Below are 21551 nucleotides of genomic sequence, written 5' to 3' on the forward strand. Positions count from 1 at the left end.
TCCCTTTGTGTTCGTCATTTTGGTGAATTACTGGAAGATGGCGGTTCCGGCCAAAAGACGCTTTTCCACTTTCTTTATCTCTATCTTTTGTGAGCTCATGTGCTCCCTGGCAAGAAAAAAATGTATCCATATAGAATGGGTACATTTTCCTCTCTTCACCTGTCATCAAAGCCAGCAAGTCTGTGAGTTCTTCCTTTCCTCCCCATCTCTGTGACCACACCCACCCCAGCTCCATATTGGAGAGAAGTGGCAGAAAAACGGAGGAAGGCTCTCTGTGAAGCACTTCAGGAGGACGAGAAAATTCATAAAGAAATTGAACAGAAGGACAGTGAAATTGCCCACCTGAAAAAGAACAAAGAGTTGGCAGAAGAAGCAGAGTACGTGCAGTGCATGACACAGGTCATAGAGAGACTGACTAAACCTCTGAGTGACTCGCTGGATAGGCAAGAATTTGATTCTGGGGACCAGCAGTTAGCGTAATGGCTATGTTGCTGGACTCCCATGTAGTCAATCACGGTTCGAGTCCCAGACTCGGTGGCTTAAGCCCACGCTGGGTGCGTGTGCATGCGTGCCCAAGATCCCGAGAGGAGAATGGAGGAGAAGGGATTGCAGCATGGCCATGCCCCCTGGGGGCGATTTCACACTTTCTGTCTCTCTGTCTCTCTCTGTCTCTCTGGCGAGTACATGCGCCCTGTAGCAAAAAATCTCTAAAAAAAAAAAATAATAATTTGATTCTGAAGAAGAAACTGGTGAGGACTCTAAAATGGAAGACTCAGAAACTGGCTCACATGCTGAAGAAACTGCATCTTCCTCTACAGACGCCCAGCCATGTATGTGAAACTCATTAATATTTTACGTGGGGTATAGACGACCAAAGTTCACCTCCATTGTAGTTCTTTGTAGCAGAGCGAATAAACTACATAATGCCAGGTCTGGAATAAAATTTCTCAGTTTGAATCCTGGGACCCTATTGCATTAAAATACGAATACTTTGTATTTTTAATCTACAATGTTTTATGTAAATAGCATTTTCTTAATTGTCAGGCATGGCTTGTGTGTATTATAAATAAACGTGAAATTTCAGTCAAAAAAAAAATTCTGTAGGTGAGAGGTCCAGAAAGGGTCTCTATAGTTAAAATCAAGGTGTGTTGACAGGGCTGCATTCTGTTCTAGAGGCTCCAAAGAGGAAGACATTCCCTTGCCTTTTCTGGCTTCCAGAGGCTGCCAACTTCCTCGGCTGATGGCTCCCTCTCATCTTCAATGCCAGCAACAGGTCCTCAAATCTCTCTACTGTGATATTGACTCTCCTGACCCCCTCTATCCCTCAGAAGGATCCTTGTAATTACACAGAACCCATCCAGGTAACCCAGGATGATCTCGCCATCATAAATCCTTGATTTAAACACATCTACAGGCTAACTAATGGTATGGTGGTTAAGGCAGCTGGATCCCACATGGAAGATTATGTAGTTCAAGGCCCAGACCTGGAGGCCTGAAAACACTTCAGAAACGTGTGTGTGTGCCCAAAGTCCCAAGAGAAGAATGAAGGAAAAAGGATTGGGGTGGGTGATCATCCCCCATGGAGGGTGCTTTCACATCCCATGCCCTTCTCTCTACCTCTCTCGCTCTCTTTCACATGCACAATCTCTCTGGCAAGCACATGTGCCCTACAAATCAAGACAAAAACCTGCAAGGTACCTTTTGTCATGTAAAATAACATTCAGAGGTTCTGAGACTAAAACATAGGCATCTTTTGGGGTAGAGCATTATTCTGCCTATCACACTCCCTTAATTTGGCATCTCTCTGGACACTCTGGGCTTACTAATGGGGACCTGCATCACCTTTTTTTGGGAGGCCAGCAGGTGGTGTGAGGTTAAGACGGCAGGATCCCACATGTGGTTCGAGGTTCGAGTCTTTTTTTTTTTTTAATTATTTACTTTATTCATTATTTTTTATTTGACCAAAGAGACACACAAAGAGGGAGAGAGAGGAAAAAGTAAGCCACTAGGTCCAAGACTTGAACCGTGGTCAACCATGTGGGAGTGTCCAGTGCCTTAGCCACTCGGCCACCCACTGGTCTCAAGGCTCAAGTTTTACACCCAGCACTTGAAGGAAACACTGAGCACAAGTGCATGGATGCCTAAAATCCAGAGATAATGGAGGAGAAGGAATTCATTGCAGTGTGGCTATATCCTGGGGCAGAGGTGTGTGCTTTTTCATTTCCCCTCCTTCTCTCAGCATTTCTGTCTCTGGAGAGCGCCCTATCGGGAAAAAAATTGCTTCAGGGTCAGCAGGCGGTGTGGTGGTTAAGGGTGCTGGATTCTCACATGGTCAACTGTGGGTTGAGTCCAGGATCTGGCAGCTTGCTTTCTCACTTTCTCTCTCTCTCTCTCTTTTACCCTGCCTAATCAAATTAAATAAATAAAGTGAAATAAAAGAACTCTTTAAAAAATAGAAAACAAAATTGCTTCCTTTAAATTTTACCCTTATTCGCCACTTCCTCCTCCCCCCAACCCCTACAACAACCTGTCTCTGCCTTTAAGGAGAGGCTTCCAGGCTTGGAGTTAAGTGTATGGCTGCTTAGCCACGTTTCTGGCCTGAAAAGAAAAGAGCACTGTTTAAAGAGCACGTGGAGGTGGCTTAAAACTCACGCCGGGCGCGTGTGCGTGCGTGCCCAAGATCCCGAGAGGAGAATGGAGGAGAAGGGATTGCGGCGTGACCATCCCCCCTGGGGGGTGATTTCTCGCTTTCTGTCTCTCTGTCTCTGTCTGTCTGGCGAACGCACGCGCCCTATAGCAAAAACCTCTCCAAAAAAAAAAAAAAAATTCAACTAAAGAGCACGTGGACGGGTGGGCTTGGGTGGGCCAAGCCCTTGCCTCCTCTCTCTCCCACCGCTGGATCCAGAATTACAGTAAAAGGATGTCTTCGGCCACCAGACGGCGTGGGGGTTAAGGCGGCTGGATCGGAGGCTTGAAAAACACATTGGACGTGTGCGTGCCCAAAATCCTCAGAGGAGAATGGAGGTGGAGAAGGAATTGTAGGGTAGCTATCTCCACTGGGGGTGATTTCTCGCTTTCCGTCTCCCTGTCTCAATGTGGCCAGTGCGCACGCCTCGTAGCAGCGGAGATCCCAACCCAGTTCTCTCACAATACAGTCCGGAAAAAGGGCGCCGCTGGTCACCAGGCTGGGCAGGCCGCCTTACCAGGTAGCACCTCGGACTTCAGGCTGCAAGACTGACGCCACACCTAGGAGAAAAAGAAGCCACGCGGACTTTGAAATGACGATTGTTCATAGACCAATCCTAAAACGTTATACAAGCGAAGGGCGGGTTTATGCAAAATAAACCCTGAGCAGAGAGGCGCCGGGAGAAGCAGAAAAGGACGATTTTTAAGGCTTATTCCCCCAAATATAATTTCTGTTATAATGGAAATAATAAAAACATTGAGTTTAAGAACTACTAAATATTAGAAAATAATTTTATTTTTGCACCAGGAAAATCACCACAACTGTAAAAGCAGTGGCACGAGTAAGGATGGCTGAGGCGCGGAGCGGTAGGTATCGCTTCTCGGCCTTTTGGCTAAGATCAAGTGTAGTATCTGTTCTTATCAGTTTAATATCTGATACGTCCTCTATCCGAGGACAATATATTAAATGGATTTTTGGAAATAGGAGATGGAGTAGGAGCTTGCTCCGTCCACTCCACGCATCGACCTGGTATTGCAGTACTTCCAGGAACGGTGCACCCCCCTCTTGGGGGAGAAACTGGTGGTTTTAAGGTTAGACATTTCATGTCTTGAGGCTTTATTTATAAAGCAAGATAGTGAGCTTTTAGTTTGAAGGGGATAGTTCTGTTCCATAGCAGATTGACATACCACCTAATCTGATGGAGTGGGAAATATCCTCGTTAGGACTGTGCCGTCTAACCTACAGAGAGCAAAGCTACATTAAATACAGTGGGAAGTTAGTAAAAGGTGCACCTCTCTTGTCTATAATGCAAGTTACGGTAAGATGAGAGGGCATGAATTGGGGACTTGGCTTAAACTCACTCTGTGTGCGTTCCTGCTTAAGGTCTGGGGAGAAAGGTTTATGTAGCCATCAGTGCTGGGGGTAATTTTTCTTATGTTACTCTTTTCATTAGCAAAAACTCACTCTGGGAGATTACGTTTTAGAACTGCTGCTTCTCCGGGAGTGGTGGTTTTTGCTAAATGTAAAGCTTCTGAACGTAAGAACGAGTTTGGATAAAGCTAACATACAGAGTGCACTACTCTGCAGGTGCAGCAGCCACAGGAGAGATGGGCGAACAGTTTCATTCCTTCCTTAGAATTTCATTCCTTAGGGAGAACTTTGTTACCCGTGTTGAGGTGTCTCCAAACCTGAGTTAGAATAAATAAAAACGACACCCGTGGCTACTTTCCTACGCAGAAGCTGTTGGAAACGTTTCCTCTTTTCCCATCTTTGTCTTTTTCTCACCTTCTTGCCATTGGGCATGCAGGTACAGGCGTGCATGGAGTGTTTTTCAAGTATCTGAACACTGAACACGGTCCGTGTAGTCAGCCATCCAGCGGCCTTAACCGCTAGGCCATCTGCCAGCACCTGTTTTGTTTTATGTCTTTTACACCCAGCAATGAAGCTACAGGCTTTTTTTTCCTTCTTCCTCCCCAGAGGGGGTGGGTCTCATCTCAGCCTCCCGGAGTTGCTGGGCTTGGTGGACCAGAAATTGAACATCCGGACTGGTGGGAAGTGTGTTCCTGTTGGGTAAATTAATTTTACGAGCTATAGTGATGTGCAGTAATTCAATGTATATAAAAATTTAAAAAGCTGAACTTCGGCTCCCACGTGAGCCTGAGAGCACAGCATCTTAGCAGTGAGAGCTGGCGGCGGCTAGGCCCTCAGTAACTGGAAGTTTCGGAAGCGGTATCTTTGCGGAACAGAACAAGTCACGCGGTGGAGCAGCGAGGAGGACGAGGACTCGGCCTGATAGCGCGGTTACTCCAAATGCAAAAACGACCCAGGTACTTCACATCCATAAAGAAGCATCTCTTGGTTTCTTTTACATAAATACACAAGCCGGGACAGGCAGGAATCTTCACGCTTTGGCTCTTTCAGACTCCCAGAAGCAGGCCTGCCATGGCCTAGTGGTTAAGGTAAGCTGGCGCCACTCCAGCCCCGTAGGCGAGTCTGTAGGCGGCATTAAAAACAACAAAGCAGGGACCAGCAGGTGGCGTGGTGGTTAAGGCGCTGGTCACTCCCACATGGTCGACCAGGGTTCAAGTCCTGAATCTGGTGGCTTGCTTTCTCACTTCCTCTTTCTCTCATTCTCACCTTCTGCCTCTCTCTGGTCAAACTGAAAAAAATAAACAAATGAATAAAATAAATAATTATTTAAAAAAAAAGAAAAAGCAGGCCCATAATCCCACCAGGGTGGTGTGATGGAGACTGCAACGTGATCACATCCTACAGGGGATGCTTTCTCTCTCTCTCTCTCTGAATGTCTCTCACAAGGGCAGGCACTCTCTGGTAATGGAATAAAACAAAAGCAGGGCAGGCAAGTGGGCGGTGGTTAAGGTGCTATACTCCCTCCCACCAGACCTGGTGGCTTTAAGGTCACACTGGAGAAACCAGCAGAAGGCGGAATGGTTAGTCGCTGGATTCTCACGTAGTCCGCTGGTTCAAATTCCAGACCAGTGGCTGAAAACTCACGCTGGAGGCATGTGCGTGGGTGCTCAAAATCCGGAGAGAAGGGATTGCGGTGCGGCCATCCCCCCTTGGAGGGTGATTTCTCGCTATCTCTCAGTCTCTGTCTCTCCGGGGAGCGCACGCGCCCTATACCAAAAATCTTTAAAAAAGGTTAAAAGGGTTCGTGTGCCTGCATTCCCAAAGTCCCAGGAAACGAATGAAGGAGAAGGGATTGCAGCCTGGCCATCCCTCTGGGAGTGATTTCTCATTCATTAAAAAAAGATAATACAGCTCCCGAAGCCGTGAGACACCGGATCAGACCCGGCGCCTGCGGGTGACGCAGACACCGCGCCGGAAGTGCGGCCTGTCGGCTCCTGGGGCAGCCATGGGGGGCTGCAGCTCGCTGGAACCATGTGTGGGTCGGCACCGAGACTGGGATCCTGAAAGGTGGGTGGCGGAGCCGGCCATCCGGGAGAGGGGGCGTCGCCTGCTCGCGACCCAGGCGCGACTGACGCTGTCACCCCGCAGGGGTGAACCTTCAGCGCAAACAGGCGGCGAACTTCACGTCGGCGGGACAGCCGCGGCGCGAGGAGGCCGTGAGCGCGCTGTGCTGGGGCGCGGGTGGCGAGGTCCAGGTGAGTGGCCGCGGGCCCGGCCGGAGCTGGGGGCCAGGGGCCTCGTTTCCCTGGTCATCGCGCCATTCTCTGTTTGCAGATCCTGGTGGGCTGCGTGGATAGGACGGTGAAGCATTTCAGCACCGAGGAGGGGGCATTCCAGGGTCAGAGGCATTGCCCCGGCGGGGAGGGCACGTTCCGCGGCCTCGCCCAGGTCGACGGGTAAGCCCGATCCCCTCGCTTTACGCTCAGGGTGTAGGGAGACGTTGGGGCTCCCCGAGACAGGGACCCGGTTCCTGCCTTCGTTTTTCAGACCTGTAACATTAAACACCTACTGAGTTTCAGGGCCTAGGGCTTCGGGTTAAGTTCTTGCCTTCATCAAGTTCGCATCCTTTAGGATTTTTCTTCTGGATCCATCATAACCTCTGGGTAACTCTGGGCAAGCCATATTAATAGTTTTGAGCCTGCTTTTCTTTTCTTTTTAAATAAGGACTAACAATCTCAACAAGGTGATGAAGATCCCAAAGGAAAGGATAGGAAGCTAGTGGTTAGTTTACTGCCATACTTTATTCTGGAGATGAAGCTTGTGGACAGACTGGGTAGGTTTGGTGAGGTTGAGCCTGACAGGTGAGATCTGGAAAGGTTCTTTGGGGAGGATAATGTGTTTCTACTGGGTCTTGAAGGATGGGTAGAATTTTGACAGGTGGAGGAAGGGATGAGACCATTCTAGAAAGAGGTTACTGCCTAGGCAGAGGCCAAGGATTGGTGGCATACTTATGTACTGCAAGGTACATAAATATGAAAAATAGCATTTGAAGTTGAATTGGGGAAGCATTTAAATGTAAGATTGTGAGACCAGCAGATGACGTAATGGTTACGTTGCTGGACTCACATGTAGTCGACTGTGGTTCGAGTCCAGGACCCCCTGACTTTAAAACTCATGCCGGGCATGTATGCATGTGTGCCCAAGATGCCAAGAGGAGAATGGAGAGGGGATGGCATCATGGCTATAATGGCTATACCCCCTGGAGGGTGACTTCTCTCTTTCTGTCTCTCTGTCTCTCTCCGTATCTCCAGCAAGCACACATACCCTATATCAAAAATCTCTTTCTCTCAAAAATAAATAAATGTAGAGTTGTATTAGGTTGTTTTTTTCTTCTTTAAGAGTTATTTATTTTGGGCCAGCAGATGGTGTAGTGGTTAAGGCGCTGGATACTCCCACATGGCCGACCATGGTTTGAGTCCCGGACCTGGTGGCTTGCTTTCTCACTATCCTTCTCTCTGTGTCTGTCTTTCTCTGGTGAAATGAAAATGATTGAATGAATAAATAAAATTAAATAAATCTTTAAAAAGGGGGGGGATTATATTTATTGGGGCCGGCAGGTGATATGGTGGTTAAGGGCACTGGACTCCTACATGACCAACCACAAGTTTGAGTCCTGGACTTGGCAGCTTGCTTTCTCCTTTCTCTCTCTCTGGTCAAATTAAAATATATAAATAAATATGGGGCCAGCAGGTGGCATGGTAGTTAAGGGCACTGGACTCCCACATGGCCGATCATGGTTTGAGTCCTGGTCTTGGCAGCTTGTTTTCTCACTTTCTCGTTTTCTCTGACTTTCTCTGGTCAAATAAAATAAATAAATAAATAAAGTTAAATAAAAATAATTCTTTTATAAAATATATATGTGTAAGTTAAATTTAAAAAAAGAAGTTATTTCTTTAATTCCATTTGTTCTTTTTTTTTTTAAGTTATTTTATTTAATTTGACCAGAGAGGGACAGAGTGAGAGACAGACAGTGACAGGGAAAGAAAGTGAGAAAGCAAGCCACTGGGTTCAGGACTCGAACAATGGTCGGCCATGTGGGAGTCCAGCACCCCTAACTACCACGCCACCTGCCAGCCCCCATTTGTTATTCTTAATTTGACCACAGAGAGGAGAGAAGGGGAAAGTGAGAAAGTTAGCTTTCAGGTCTGAGACTTGAATCTCAGTTGGCCACATGGGAGTCCAGAAACTTAACCACCACACCACCTGCTGGCCTTAGGTTGGAATTTAGTATAAAGAATTTTAAGTGCTAGGTTGAAAGATTTGCACTTTTTTAGGTAGTATCTCTTTTCCCTAGTACTTACCAGAGAAAGAGGAAAAAGCAGCCCCTGATCCCTTCTCCATCTCTTTCTCCCTTGGGATCTTCGGCATGTTTGCATGGAATGTTTTGCAAACTGTGGGGTCTGGGACTTGAACTGTGTGGTTGATCATGTGGGATCTGGCTGCCTTAACCACCAGGCCAAGGAGCCCAACCAGTTACTAGTTTTTGCGCAGGAAGTGCAGTGGTCAGAGCTTTAAGCCTGCTGGTGTGAGAATGGGTTGGAGTGGGAGCAACTGGGAGACTTGGCCACAGTCAGGCTAGCCATAAAGAGTCTGAACCCAGGTGGAGAGGGCCGACGGCTGTGAGAAACACAGGCCTAGACTGTACAGCCCGAGGGAAGACTGGCGTGGGCTTCTTGGGAGGAGTGTTTGAGAGAGATTGACACTTAGCGCCTGAAACCCGTAACGAGGAACTCCAGAAGTTAGTGTTCAACTTTGGCCAGATCCCAAATTCAGACCAGTCCCATTGCAGTCCTTACAGGGCTGCTGATTCTGACCCTTGGTGATAGAAAATCCAGAAAGACGAGCAGGACCAGGGGCCCCAGACTCTGGAGTATCACAGACCCAATTTCCAGCTCTGTTCCTGACCTTTGTAGCTGAGTGGCAGGTTTAATTTCTCAGCGTTTCAGTTTCCTCATTTATGAAACTGGTAAATCTTCCTGTCAAATAGATGAAGCCGGAGTTGTCCTGTCCTGCCTAGGCCCCAGTTACCTAGAAGCTTCCTTACCAACGGGGCTCCGAGAAGTCTAGTTAATTCAAATCTTGGGGAAGGGGTGTAGGCTGAAGCCTAGAAAACACGTTTATACTTTTTGAAAGAGATTTTTGCTGTAGGGCATGTGCACTCACCAGAGAGAGAGAGAGAGAAACAGAAAGCGAGAAATCCCCCCGGGGGGATGGCCACGCTGCAATCCCTTCTCCTCCATTCTTTCAGAATTTTGGCCACACACACGCATGTGCCCAGCGTGTTTTAAGCCATTGGGTCCAGGACTTGAACTGCGGTCGACTACGTGGGAGCCCAGCAATGTAACCATTACACCATCTACTGATTCCTTTTGACCTTTTAATTCTAACTCTATCCTTCATCTGCCAACAGCACTCTCATCACATGTGTGGATTCTGGGGTCCTCAGAGTCTGGCGAGATAATGACAAAGACGCATCTTCTGATCCAGTGAGGCTCCTGTGGCCCGTCGAGGGAGGCGGGGCCGGGGTAGAAGTGTAATGTGGTCTGTGAGGAGGATTAAGGACTCCGGAACAGATTCTTTATCTATTCCCTGCAGCTTCTGGAACTCAGTGTGGGCCCTGGAGTGTGCAGGATGTGCCAGGACCCAGCACACCCCCATGTGGTTGCCACAGGTGGGAAGGAGAATGCATTGAAGGTGTGGGACCTGCAGGGGTCTGAGGAACCTGTTTTCAGGGCCAAGAATGTGAGTGACCGGGATGGGAAGGGCCCGATCTAAGGTGGAGGGACACTAAGACCAGATGGGCTTGGGGGGTGATGAAAGAGGGGTAAAGAAGGTGCACACCACGTCCCCCGCAACCCTGTCCCCATCCATCTATTCTGCCCCAGGTGCGGAATGACTGGCTCGACCTGCGGGTTCCCATCTGGGACCAGGACATCCAGTTCCTTCCCGGGTCACAGAAGCTCGTCACATGCACAGGGTACCATCAGGTGAGGTGCCATGTCATTCCTCTCTCCTCCTGGACTGCATCAGCTCCTAGGGAATGGCCTCCCAGTGCAGAGCAGCCTCTGTGGTTTGGCACTGCGCCATCTCGCTTCTCACTGTCTGGCTTCCATCCTGAGCTTGCCCATCTGTGCCAGCCCTGTTGCTGAGCCCGGGACCTTCCCTTACTGCATTCTAGGATGGGGTTTCCTGGCTATGGCTCCAACTTTTCCTCCCATCTGGAAGACAGGAGAGAAGGGAAGGTCCGCTTCATAGTGGGGTCCACAGGGTGCAGGTGTTATGAGAGGACATTGTGCTGGGCGTCAGAGAACTGGCTCTTGGTCCTGAGGCCGCCTCTGACTTGCTTGAGACCACCCATCTCTGGGTGTAGCTCCCCAGCTTTCCTGAAGGGCCTGTCTCATTTGAAGCCCTGAGATGCAGGTAGGCCAGTCACTGAATTGGCCTCGCGTCCTTTGCTCTTGCACAGCACTCTGATCTGGGTGACACCTCCGCTCCGGATACATGAGAGCTCCCCCTTCTCCCTTGTTCAGGCTGAACCCTCTACTTGAAATTTGTCACCCTCTCGTTACAGGACTGTTGTGCTTTTCTATCCCTCTACGTCCCCTCGACACGAGGATAGGGAGATAGGATGCTCACCCATCCCCTCAGCCCTGTCCGTTCATGCTCCTAAGCAGCTCCCCCACCCCTAACACTCAGAGGAGGCGTGCGTTGCCAAATCAGAGTCTCTGAACTGGATCATAAACAAGAAAGCAGTGTCCAGAGGTGGGTGTATGGGTGAGGGCACTCTTGACGCCTCATTCCTCTAGGTCCGTATCTACGATCCAGCCTCCCCTCAGCGCCGGCCAGTTCTAGAGACCACCTATGGAGAGTACCCTTTGACAGCTATGACCCTCACTCCTGGAGGCAAGTGAGTATTAGGAGGGGAAAGGGGTGAGTGGGTGGGTGGGTAGGGCTTAGGAAGGACTCTAGGAGGCTCCTGCTGACCCCCCTGCTCCCTGCCTCTGATCTTCTTAGTTCAGTGATCGTGGGGAACACTCATGGGCAGCTGGCAGAAATTGACCTTCGGCAAGGTGAGCAGGCTGGGAGAGGGGAGGGACAGGGAAGAAGGGTAGGATTCCAGCGAGGTGTGCAGTGGAGCCCGTGCCTGGGTTGAAATCCTGGTCCCACTAGAAGCTGTATGACCTTGGACAAATTATTTCAACTTCTTAGTTTCCTTATCTATAAAAGAGAAGTATTAATGGTCATATGTGTTTCAGAGTTGTGCTGAGGAATAAGTGGTTAAAATGGAAAGTGGTTGGAGCCAGCAGGTAACATGGTGGTTAAGGTGCTGGATTCCCACATGGCCAACCATAGTTCAAGTCCAAGACCTAACGGCTTGAGAATTATGCCAGGCATGTGTGCCCAAAATCCTGAGTGGAGAATGATTGTGGTGTAGCCATCTCCCCCAGGTGGTGATTTCTCACTCTCTGCCTCTCTGGAGAGCACACGTACCCTGTGGCAAAAACTTTAAAAAAAAAAAAAAAAAAAAAAAGTGGCCTGAACAAGAGACACTAAAAAAAAAAAAAGTCATGAGAGGACCGCAGGTGGCATGGTAGTTAAGGTGTGAGACTCCGGGGGAACCAGCAGTTAGCATAATGGCTATGTCGCTGGACTCCCACGTAGTCGACCACGGTTCGCATCCCAGACCCGGTGGCTTAAAACTCACACCGGGCACGTGTGCATGCGTGCCCAAGATCCCGAGAGGAGAATGGAGGAAAAGGGATTGCGGTGTGACCATCCCCCCGGGGGGTGATTTCTCGCTTTTTGTCTGTCTCTCTCTGTCTGTCTGGCGAGTGCACGCGCCCTATAGCGAAAATCTCTCCAAAAAAAAAAAAAGTGCGAGACTCCCACATGACTGACTAGTTCGAGTCCCTGACCTGGTGGCTTCCTCTCTCACTTTCCCTCTCTGGTCAAGTTAAAATGATGATGATGATGATGATGACGATGATGATAAGGAAAGTTAAATAATTCTTAAAAAGAAAAATGGTTATTGGCCAGTCAGCCAGCACTGATGCCTCCCCACCTTCTCCAGGGCGCCTACTGGGCTGTCTGAAGGGACTGGCAGGCAGTGTCCGTGGGTTGCAGTGCCACCCTTCAAAGCCCCTACTAGCCTCCTGCGGCTTAGACAGGGTCCTAAGGATACACAGGATCCGGGATCCACGGGGCCTGGAGCATAAGGTGAGAGCCCAACCATCTGAACCTCTCCTCCTCTGCCTAACGCATGGTCTCCTGCAGCCCCCACTTCCTCTGCTCTCCACTCAGGTTTCTGCCTATCTCAGTGTGCCTAGACTCCTTAAGGCCTCTTATTTTTTGCAGGTTTACCTCAAGTCACGACTGAACTGCCTTCTCCTGTCAGGCAGAGAAAATTGGGAGGTGAGCACTGGGGCCTGGGAATGTGAGAGTAAGGGCACAGATGTGAGAATTTCCTTGGGGAGAGAAAAGGGAGGCAGCTATTACTCCACCCTGGCGCTATTCATTTACCTGTGAGGTTACTCAATTTCTCTCAGTTTCTCTCAATTTCTACTCAAGTTCTCTGAGGGCTGTTAGCATGCCAAGGGTGACACACCTAGAAGCATGGTTTCCTGGAACAGACCATAAAGGTGGTGGTATCCAGAGGGATTCGTTCCCCATTAGGGCTTCTTTCCTGATGGATCTGTCACATCCTCTTGGCTTCCACTCACCAGGATGAGCCCCGGGAGCCTGAAGAACCCTACCAGGTGTCCCCAGAAGACACAGAGACAGACGAACTTTGGGCATCCTTGGAGGCAGCTGCCAAGAGGAAGCTTCCTGATTTGGAGCAGAAGCAAGGGGCTCTCCAAACCAGGAGAAAAAAGAAAAGGCCTCCATCCACCAGCCCCTGAAGACCCCTTGCCTACTTTGTAAATAAACAGCTCAGCACCCACCATGACCCTGAGCCTTTTGTGATGGGAGAAAGGAAAGGGGTAGCTTGGGGTGGGGGCTCCCTGAACTGGGGCGGCTGGATAGCTGACGTCACAAAAGCCGGGTCTGGAGCCCAGCAGGCTGGCCTGGGTGTCATTAAGTCCGGGCGAGCGGGGCCATGGGCTGCTGCCAGGACAAGGACTGTCAGACCTCTGATGAGCAAGCCAAGGAAACTGACCTGGAGGAAGCCGCGGGAGGTGCGATCCGGAGCACAGAAGGGTGGGCCTGGGGGGAACGTGGGGGTTGGATTGGGAGCGGAAAGCTGAGCACCGCCTGCTCCCACAGGCGTCCATGGTACCAGGTTAAACTGCCCGGGCCCCCGGAAACCCAAGTCTAATGAAAGCCTTCTGATCACCGTGCTGTGGCGGCGGCTATCCATGTTCAGTCGTCGGGGTTCCTCGCGGTCAACCAAAAGACACTCCGACCTGGTTCCAAGGCAAGGGAGTCCTATTCCGGAGGACATGCAGGAGGGCATCCAGGAGGAGCCGGAAAAGGGGTGACCTCAGCCCCGCTCTCAGTCTGCCCCACACTACAGAGAATAAAATTTCTAACGTGGACTTCCGGAGCACTTGAGGCCTCTGCTGCCCACTCTCAGGGCCCTGGGGGCGGGTACTACGGCCACCGCGGGCTCTTTAAGACTCCTCCCCTCAGACTGGCCCCGTCCCCTGGACCCCGCGCTAGTCCCCCGAGGGCGGGGCCACGGTGCCGGGCCAGCCAATGGGAAGGCGGAGCCGGTCCTGCGTCGTGGTGGGAGGCGTGTCTCCCGGTTCCGGCTTGAAAAGGCGTGGCGCCGCCTCCCGTCACCGGGGGTGGGGTTACGTGTGGGTGACGTGGCGGCCTCCAGTCTTTGGTCGGGTTTCGGCGGCTTCGGCACCCCAGGAGGAGGCGGTGACTTTCTGGGAGATTGTGGCAGTGGTGGCGGCGGCAGGCGGCAGAGAGGAGGTAGGATCTGCTCGCGGAGAGAGCCTGGCTGTCGTGTCTGCTCCGGGACCCGGCTTTACCGCGGAGACGAGGACGGGGGAAGGGACCCGGGACTAGCGAGCTAGTGCTGCCGGCCCGGCGCCGGGTGACGAATACCCGGTAGTCCAATAAGGACAGCTCCTGTTGAGAGGGACGTCGGCATTAGCTAATGAGTGGTTGCAGTTTCATAGAAGGCGGAACTTGGGTGGGGGTGGGACTTCCTGTTTTAAATAAACACCTAGAGTTCCCCCCTCCGCCCACTGGAGTGGGTCTCCCTGGGGAGGCCCTTCACGGTTTTTCCCTGAGGGATAAGAGCGGGCCCAGTTAGGGCCTGTGTAGTTGCACAGGCCGAGCTGGAGCCTCGGACGGGACCTGGCACCGGCCTGTCTCTGCTTCAGGGTCCCGGGCCCGCGCTCTGGCCGCCAGAGCCAAGTTGGAAGGAGTCTGAAGAGGGTTCAACTTGGGCCAGGCAGGAAGCCGAGCCCTTCCCGCTGCGGGCGAGCCCCAGGATCTGCGGGTGGCCTTGGCGCGGAAATCCGTGCCAAGTGCCGAAGAGGCCAGAGGACTTACTGGCAGGGGTACTTTGCGGTGGGGAAGGAGGGGAATGACACTCTCCCCTCCACAACAGTTCGAGGTTATGCGTCTCGATGATCCCGCGGAAACGCTACGGTTCTAAGAACACGGATCAGGGTGTCTACCTGGGTCTCTCAAAGACACAGGTTCTGTCCCCTGCAACTGCTGGCAGTAGCAGCAGCAGCGACATCGTCCCACTGCCCCCTCCAGTAGCCCCGGCCCCTCCCCCTCCCGACACCATGTCCTGCCGGGATCGGACCCAGGAGTTCCTGTCTGCCTGCAAATCGCTGCAGAGCCGTCAGGTAAGAATCGGGAATGGAATAGGTGAGGAGAGACCCTTACTCAAATTTGAGAAGGTCTGTCCTTTACCACTGTTAAGCCGAAGTAAATCTTGGGGAACCAGGTGGAGAACTGATAAGCTAGAATGGGACCCCAGTACAGTCTGCTAAACAACAGAGAAAAGGCGAGCTAGCTAACTAGAGACAAGGATCAGACTTCTTTTCTGAAGAATCCCTGCAGGGTAGGATTGCTGTTCTGGAAGGAAATCCTCAGGACCAGAAAGAGCTGCAATGTATTTGATTTGGATAAAGAACAAGTTCTAGACTGTTTAATTAGGAGATATGAATCTTAGATTCTAGGTCCAGTACATTACTACAAGTTGACTCTGTGACTATGGAGAAGTTGGTTAATATAATTGAGCCTTGGGACCAGCAGTTGGCGTAATGGCTGTGTCACTGGACTCCCAAGTAATTGACTGCGGTTCAAGTCCCAGACCTGATGGCTTAAACTCACACCAGGAACTTGTACATGCATGCCCAAGATCCCAAGAGAATAGAAGAGAAGGGATTGTGGTGTGGCCTTCCCCCCCCCCACCCCGGGAGGTGATTTCTCGCTGTCTCTCTGTCTATCTCTGTCTTTCTGGCTAGTGCATGCGCCCTATAATAAAAACCTCTCCAAAAATATACATATATATAAAATTGAGCCTCAGGTGTTTTTTCTTTTTTTTTAATAATTATTTATTTATTTAATTTTATTTATTTATTCATCCATTTTATTTTATTTTAATTTGACCAGAGAATGAGAGAGAGAAAGTAAGAAAGCAAGCCACCAGGTCTGGGACTTGAACTGTGGTTGGCCAAGTGGGAGTGTCTAGCGCCTTAACCACCACGCCACCTGCTGGTTCCCTATGTACGTATTTTTTATATTTGACCAGAGAGGGACAGAGAGAGGAAAAGTGAGATAGCAAGCCACTAGGTTCGGAACTTGAACTGGGGTCTACTCGTTGGGAGTCCAGCACCGTTAACCACCATGCCACCTGCTGGCCCCAAGCCTCAGTTTTTCTTTTTTCTTTTTTCTGTTTGAGATAGATTTTTGCTACAGTGCGTGTATGCTCGCTGGAGAGACAGAGAGACAGAAAGCGAGAAATAACCCCCCCCCCCGGGGGATAACCACACTACAATCACTTCTCCAGTATCCTTGGGATCTTGGGCATGCATGCACATGTGCCCTGGCATGAGTTTAAGCTGCCGGGTCTGGGACTCAAACTGGAGTCGACTAGGTGGGAGTCCAGTAACATAACTGTTATGCCATCTGCTGGTCCCTAGGCTCAGTTTTTCTATCTGTATAATGAAGGAAATTTTCTAGATTGGTGATTTCATTTGTTTATTATTGTTCTTTCTTTTTTTTTTGGGATATTTTTGTTATAGGACATACGTGCTTGCCAGAGAGACAGAAACAGACAGAAAGCAAGGAGGAATGGCCATGCCACAATCCCTTCTCCTCCATTCTCTTCCTGGGATCTTGGGCATGCATGGACACATGCACCCAGTGAATTTGAAGCTACTGGGTCTAGGACTCGAACTGCAGTCGGCCATGTGGAAGTCTAGTGACATAACCGCTATATCATCTGCTGACTCCTTATTTATTATTGTTCTATAAGGCATGTGTGCTCAGGGGAGAGACAAACAGAGAGAGAGAAAATAATGAGACATCACCCCGCCCCCCACCCAGGGAGAAAGATCATGCTGTATTCACTTCTCTTCCATTCTCCTCTCTGGATGTTGGGCATTTGCACAGGTATCCGCTGCGGTTTTCAAGCTGATGGCTTTGAGATTTGAACTGTGTAGTTGCCCTTGTGGAATGCAGCACCTTAACCACCACACCTACCTCCTGGCCCACAGATCAGTAATTTACCATAATCACTTTGGAGTGCTTAAAAAAAAATTTCTTCCTTTCAGTCTAGACTTTCTGAATTCAAATGAGACCCATGTAATTGTATTTTAAAATAGTTTTACTTTTCAGCTCTTCATTCATTCATTCATTCATTCATTCATTTTAATTTGACCAGAGAGAGAGACACACAGACACAGAGAGAGAAAGAGGCAGAAGTGCAAAAGCAAGTCACAAGGTCTGGGATCGAACCATGGTCAACCACATGGCAGTGTCCAGCATCTTAATCACCATGCCACCTGCTGGTCCCTGTTCAGTTCTTTTTAACAACTGCTCTGGGACCAGCAGTTGGCATAATGGCTGGGTCGCTGTACTCCCATGTAATCGACCATGGTTCAAGTCCTGGACCCAGTGGCTTAAACTCACGCCAGGCATGTGTGCATGTGTGCCCAAGAGGAGAATGGAGGAGAAGGGATTGTGGCATGACCATAACCCCTGGGGGATGATTTCTCTCGCTTTCTGTCTGTCTCTGTCTTCCTGGTGAGTGCACATACCCTATAGCAAAAACCTCTCCAAAAAAAGGAAAAAAAAAAACCAAAAACTGCTCTTCTATATGATCCTCAAGAGCTTTCTAGTTATCTTTTTTTTTAAAGAATTATTTATTTACTTTTATTCATTCATTCATTTTCTTTAAAGTTGACCAGAGAGAGACACAGAGAAAGAGAAAAAGGGAAAGTGAGAAAGCAAGCCACCAGGTCCAGGACTCAAACTGGGGTCGGCCATATGGGAATGTCCAAGACCTTAGCCACCATGCCACCTGCTGGTCCCCTAGTTATTGTCTTTGATTTCCTGATTCGAGGAATGGCAATGCTACAATAGCTACCATTTATTTAATGCTTAGACTGGACCAAATAGTTGACTAAAGTACATTTACAGCCCTAATATTATTTAATCTTAGCACAGTGGGAATTCGGGGGGTGGGGAAGCTTGTCTTCATTTTATGGAAGAGGAAATAAAGGTTCAGAATGGTTTAACCAACTTGTCCCAAATCCCCCAGCTAGTAAGTGGTTTAGTCAAGATTCAGGCTTACCTATCTTCAGATCTGGACCACTGGTAAACTTAGATTGTCTGATGGCAGACAGCAGCATTATGAGAGAGAGTGAGCAGACACATGAGGAACAGTGAAAGCTGGAACTGAAGAGAGGGGAACCAATGCTGTCACCTTCCAACATTTTTTTCAGAATGGAATTCAGACAAATAAGCCAGCTCTGCGTGCCGCCCGACAGCGGAGCGAATTCACCCTCATGGCCAAGTGAGTTGAGGGAAGCCTTCTGGTGGGGCAATATTGTATCTGAGGAGAAGTAAGCTTGCCTTTGGTGGCCTTGGCTGTGAGGGCTGAGGTTGGTTGTGCCGGAGCTAATGTGGGTATGGGCCTCTCCTGCTCTTCGAGCGTTCTCACTAGTGATCATTTGCAGGCGCATTGGGAAAGATCTCAGCAACACATTTGCCAAGCTGGAGAAGCTGACAATCCGTGAGTGTTCTTGGGGTCTCTCAGAGGTGGGGGGCTGAGCCAAAGAGGGTTGAGGAGCCAAACTCCCTGATCCCTGCCTTTGACCTCATGTGACTTCTCATTTGTCTCTGTAGTGGCAAAGCGCAAGTCCCTCTTTGATGATAAAGCAGTGGAGATCGAGGAGCTAACATATATCATCAAACAGGTGAGCTACTAACTATCAAGAGAGCTCAGCACTTCAGTTGGGGGGCTCCATCATCTTCCATGACAGTGGAGGCCCAGAGCAGGTTTCTAGAGGCAGCCTCTAACATCCTCCTCCTCCCTGGAATCAGTAGACACTTGCTGATTACTGCCACATACAAAGCACTGTGCTGACCACTGGTGTTGCAAACGTGCCTTCGAGGGCTTATTGTCTCTTAAGTATTCAGCTCCATAAACCCATACTTAAAATGAGTAGGAGGCAAGAAGTATAGAAAAGATGAGACAGTCTGGGGGTGCTGGGAACTGAAATCTGAGTTGAATTCAGGACTTGTGTTGAGGACTTGTGGAAGGACATTCTAGGCAGGGAAAGCAGTGTGTGCAGAGGCATGGCTTATGAGAGGGAAAGTTCAAGTCTGCTCGAACATTGCTTGCTTTCAGGGAGACCTAGCTTGACCATGGAGTGAGGTAGTCCATCATCCCAAACTTTTATCCTCTTTCTCTTTTTCCATAGGACTCGATACTTTGTTTTTTAAAAGAATTATCTTATTTAACTTTATTTATTTATTTTAATTTGACCAGAGAGGGACAGAGTGAGAGAGAGAGAAAAAGTGAGAAAGCAAGCCTCCAGGTCCGGGACTGGAAACGCAGTTGGCCATGTGAGAGTCCAACACCGTTAACCACCATGCCACCTGCCAGCCCCCTTATACGTTGTTTTTTTGTTTGTTTGTTTTGTTTTTTAAGATTTCTTTTTGTCATAGGTTGTATGCACTCACCAGAGAGAGACAGGCACAGAGAGAGGGAAAGTAAGAAATCATCCCACCGAGGGAGGCCATACTACAGTCCCTTCTCCTCCATTCTCTTCTTGGGATTTTGGGCACACTTGCACACGTGCCCAGTGTGAATTTTAAGCTGCCAGGTCTGGGACTTGAACCACAGTTGGCCATGTGGGAGTCCAGTGTTAATCATCACTCCACCTGCTGGCTCAGCACTTGATACATTTTAACATTCTGTATATTAATTTTTAAAAAGAATTATTTATTTAATTTTACTTATTCATTCACTTATTTTAACTTGACCAGAGAAAGACACAGAAAGAAAGAGACGGACGGAAAGTGAGAAAGCAAGCCACCAGGTCCAGGACTCGAACCATGGTCAGCCATGTAGGAGTGTCCAGCGCCTTAACCACCATTCCACCTGCTGGTCCCAGCAGGGGACCGGTTCGATTCCCGGACCTGGTGGCTTGCTTTCTCACTTTCCTTCTCTTTCTCTCTGTGTCACTCTCTGGTCAAATCAAAATAAAAATGAATGAATGAATAAAAGTAAATAAATAATTTTTTTTAATTCTCATCATTTATTTTTAATTCCGACTAGTTCCCTGTTTTCTCTACCTACTCTCCCCTTCCCCCCCCCAAAAAAAAAAACAAAGGCAAGATAAAACATAAGCATAATAGGGCAGTTGTGTTTTTTTTTGTTTTTGCTTTTGTTTTTTTTAAATTTATTTACTTATTTTAATTTGAGCAGAGAGGAAAAGAGAGAAAGTGAGAAAGCCAGCCACCAGGTCTGGGACTTGAACCATGGCCAACCATGTGGGAGTCCAGCACCCTTAACCACCAAGCCATCTGCCGACCCCAGAGCAAGTTGTTTTTTTGTTTTGTTTTGTTTTTTTGTCTGCTTATTCATAGATATATCCCAAGTGCCAATAACAATGTCTGGCACATAGTAAGCACTTGATGTTTGTTGATTGAATGAGTGATTGGCTGGAAGCCAAGGGTGGTGAAGACTGGTGGTAGGCCTTGCTAAGGAATCATTGTGAGTGCCATAGGTATTCATAGATGGAGTCCAATTTGTAATGTGTATGGGAAGAGAGGCTAAGGTAGCTGCTGCAGTTGGTACAAAAATGATTGCATCAGGGCTGGCCGTGTGACAGTGGTTATCAAACACTGCATCAGGAACTAGATCTCACGTGGTCAGCCATAGTTCAAATCCTGATCATGGTGTCTTAAGAAACATGACTGGTGGGACCAGCAGTTAGTGTAATGGCTATGTCGCTGGATTCTCATGTAGTCGACCACGGTTCGAATCCCGGAGGCTTAAAACTCATGCCGGGCACCTGTGCCTGCGTGCCCAAGATCCCGAGAGGAGAATGGAGGAGAAGGGATTGTGGTGTGGCCATCCCCCCTGGGGAGTGGTCTCTCACTTTCTGTCTCTCTGTCTCTGTCTGTCTGGTGAGCACACACGTCCTATAGCAAAAAAAAAAAAACTCCAAAAAAAAAATGACTGGTGTGTGTGCATGCTTAAAATCCTGATAGAATGGAGAAATAAAAAGAATTAAGGCATGACTACAACCCAGTAGGAGGGGAGTTCTCTCTCACTTTTTAGTGAGCATGTGCACCCTCTAGCAATTAAAGGGGAAGAAAAATTATTATAGCAGAGGCCACAGAGCAGACTCACTCAAAAGATTCTGGGCTGGTAGAAAGAGAAAGTACCAGTAACCACTGGGGTGTTATTGCCTAGACATTCAGGAGACAGCTCTCTGGATTCAGATAGACTTGAGTTTATATCCCAGGTCTACCACTTATGTTGTGACTTTGGGAAGCTCATGACGAGGCTGAGCTTCAGTTCCTGTATCAGTAAGAGGAGGATAATAGCAAGTCTTACCTTGTGAAGTTCTTGTGAAGCTTCAGTTTGTATTTATTTATTAATTTAAATTTGAGAGACAGATCGAGAGAGTGAGAAAGCCAAGTCACCAGGTCCAGGACCCAAACCACGGTCAGCTTCTTTAACCACCACACCACGTGCTGGTCCCATGTATTTTCTTTCTGGTTTTTTTGGAGAGGTTTTTTGCTACAGGGCGCATGCGCTCACAAGAAAGAGAGAGACAGAGAGACAGAAAGCGAGAAATCACCCCCCCAGAGGGAATGGCCACACTGCAATCCCTTCTTCATTCTCCTCTCAGGATCTTGGGCAGGCACGCACACGCACCCAGCGTGAGTTTAAGCCACCAGGTCCGGGACTTGAACCGCATTCAACTACATGGGAGTC

General features: G+C 49.0%; 3 protein-coding genes and 1 non-coding gene across 5 annotated transcripts in view; all 4 read left to right on the forward strand.

Annotated features, from left to right (window-relative positions):
* Nucleotides 1–3558: 3558 nt before the first annotated feature.
* Nucleotides 3559–3749, forward strand: LOC114009258 (U2 spliceosomal RNA). The gene has a single exon (XR_003550707.1). It is a non-coding gene; the product is annotated as a U2 spliceosomal RNA (small nuclear RNA).
* Nucleotides 3750–6015: 2266 nt separating this feature from the next.
* Nucleotides 6016–13064, forward strand: WDR74 (WD repeat domain 74; the record flags this gene model as incomplete). The annotated part of the gene is made up of 11 exons (XM_014590927.2): nt 6016–6124; nt 6206–6312; nt 6392–6513; nt 9528–9603; nt 9713–9859; nt 10003–10104; nt 10924–11024; nt 11132–11187; nt 12189–12334; nt 12473–12529; nt 12841–13064. Coding segments are annotated over 11 exons (1200 nt in total), but the record flags the coding sequence as incomplete, so codon positions are not given.
* Nucleotides 13065–13145: 81 nt separating this feature from the next.
* On the forward strand, nt 13146–13697 carry TEX54 (testis expressed 54). Its single transcript, XM_027774971.1, has 2 exons — nt 13146–13293; nt 13382–13697. The coding sequence occupies exons 1-2, from the start codon at nt 13215–13217 to the stop codon at nt 13594–13596; spliced, it is 294 nt and encodes a 97-aa protein (XP_027630772.1). The 5' UTR covers nt 13146–13214; the 3' UTR covers nt 13597–13697.
* Nucleotides 13698–13887: 190 nt separating this feature from the next.
* STX5 (syntaxin 5) overlaps nt 13888–21551 on the forward strand; it is a 29700-nt gene continuing 22036 nt past the window's right edge. The window contains exons 1-5 of one of the 2 annotated variants that reach the window (XM_027774970.1): nt 13888–14038; nt 14455–14931; nt 18040–18110; nt 18274–18329; nt 18443–18513. In XM_027774970.1, coding sequence (XP_027630771.1) covers nt 14704–14931; nt 18040–18110; nt 18274–18329; nt 18443–18513 — 426 coding nt within the window. In that variant the 5' untranslated portion in view covers nt 13888–14038; nt 14455–14703. The remainder of the gene's footprint in view (nt 14039–14454; nt 14932–18039; nt 18111–18273; nt 18330–18442; nt 18514–21551) is intronic. The other variant, XM_006156555.3, reaches the window with a different exon arrangement.

This window comes from Tupaia chinensis, unplaced genomic scaffold (genome assembly GCF_000334495.1).
Source record: "Tupaia chinensis unplaced genomic scaffold, TupChi_1.0 Scaffold000502_1, whole genome shotgun sequence".
NCBI lineage: Eukaryota > Metazoa > Chordata > Mammalia > Scandentia > Tupaiidae > Tupaia > Tupaia belangeri.

Bases quoted from the DNA above. Each gene is read 5' to 3' on its own strand.
- TEX54 (XM_027774971.1), top strand. From the start codon at position 13,215: ATGGGCTGCTGCCAGGACAAGGACTGTCAGACCTCTGATGAGCAAGCC. The intron at 13,294-13,381 runs GTGCGATCCGGA...CTGCTCCCACAG, and splicing joins CCTGGAGGAAGCCGCGGGAG to GCGTCCATGGTACCAGGTTA.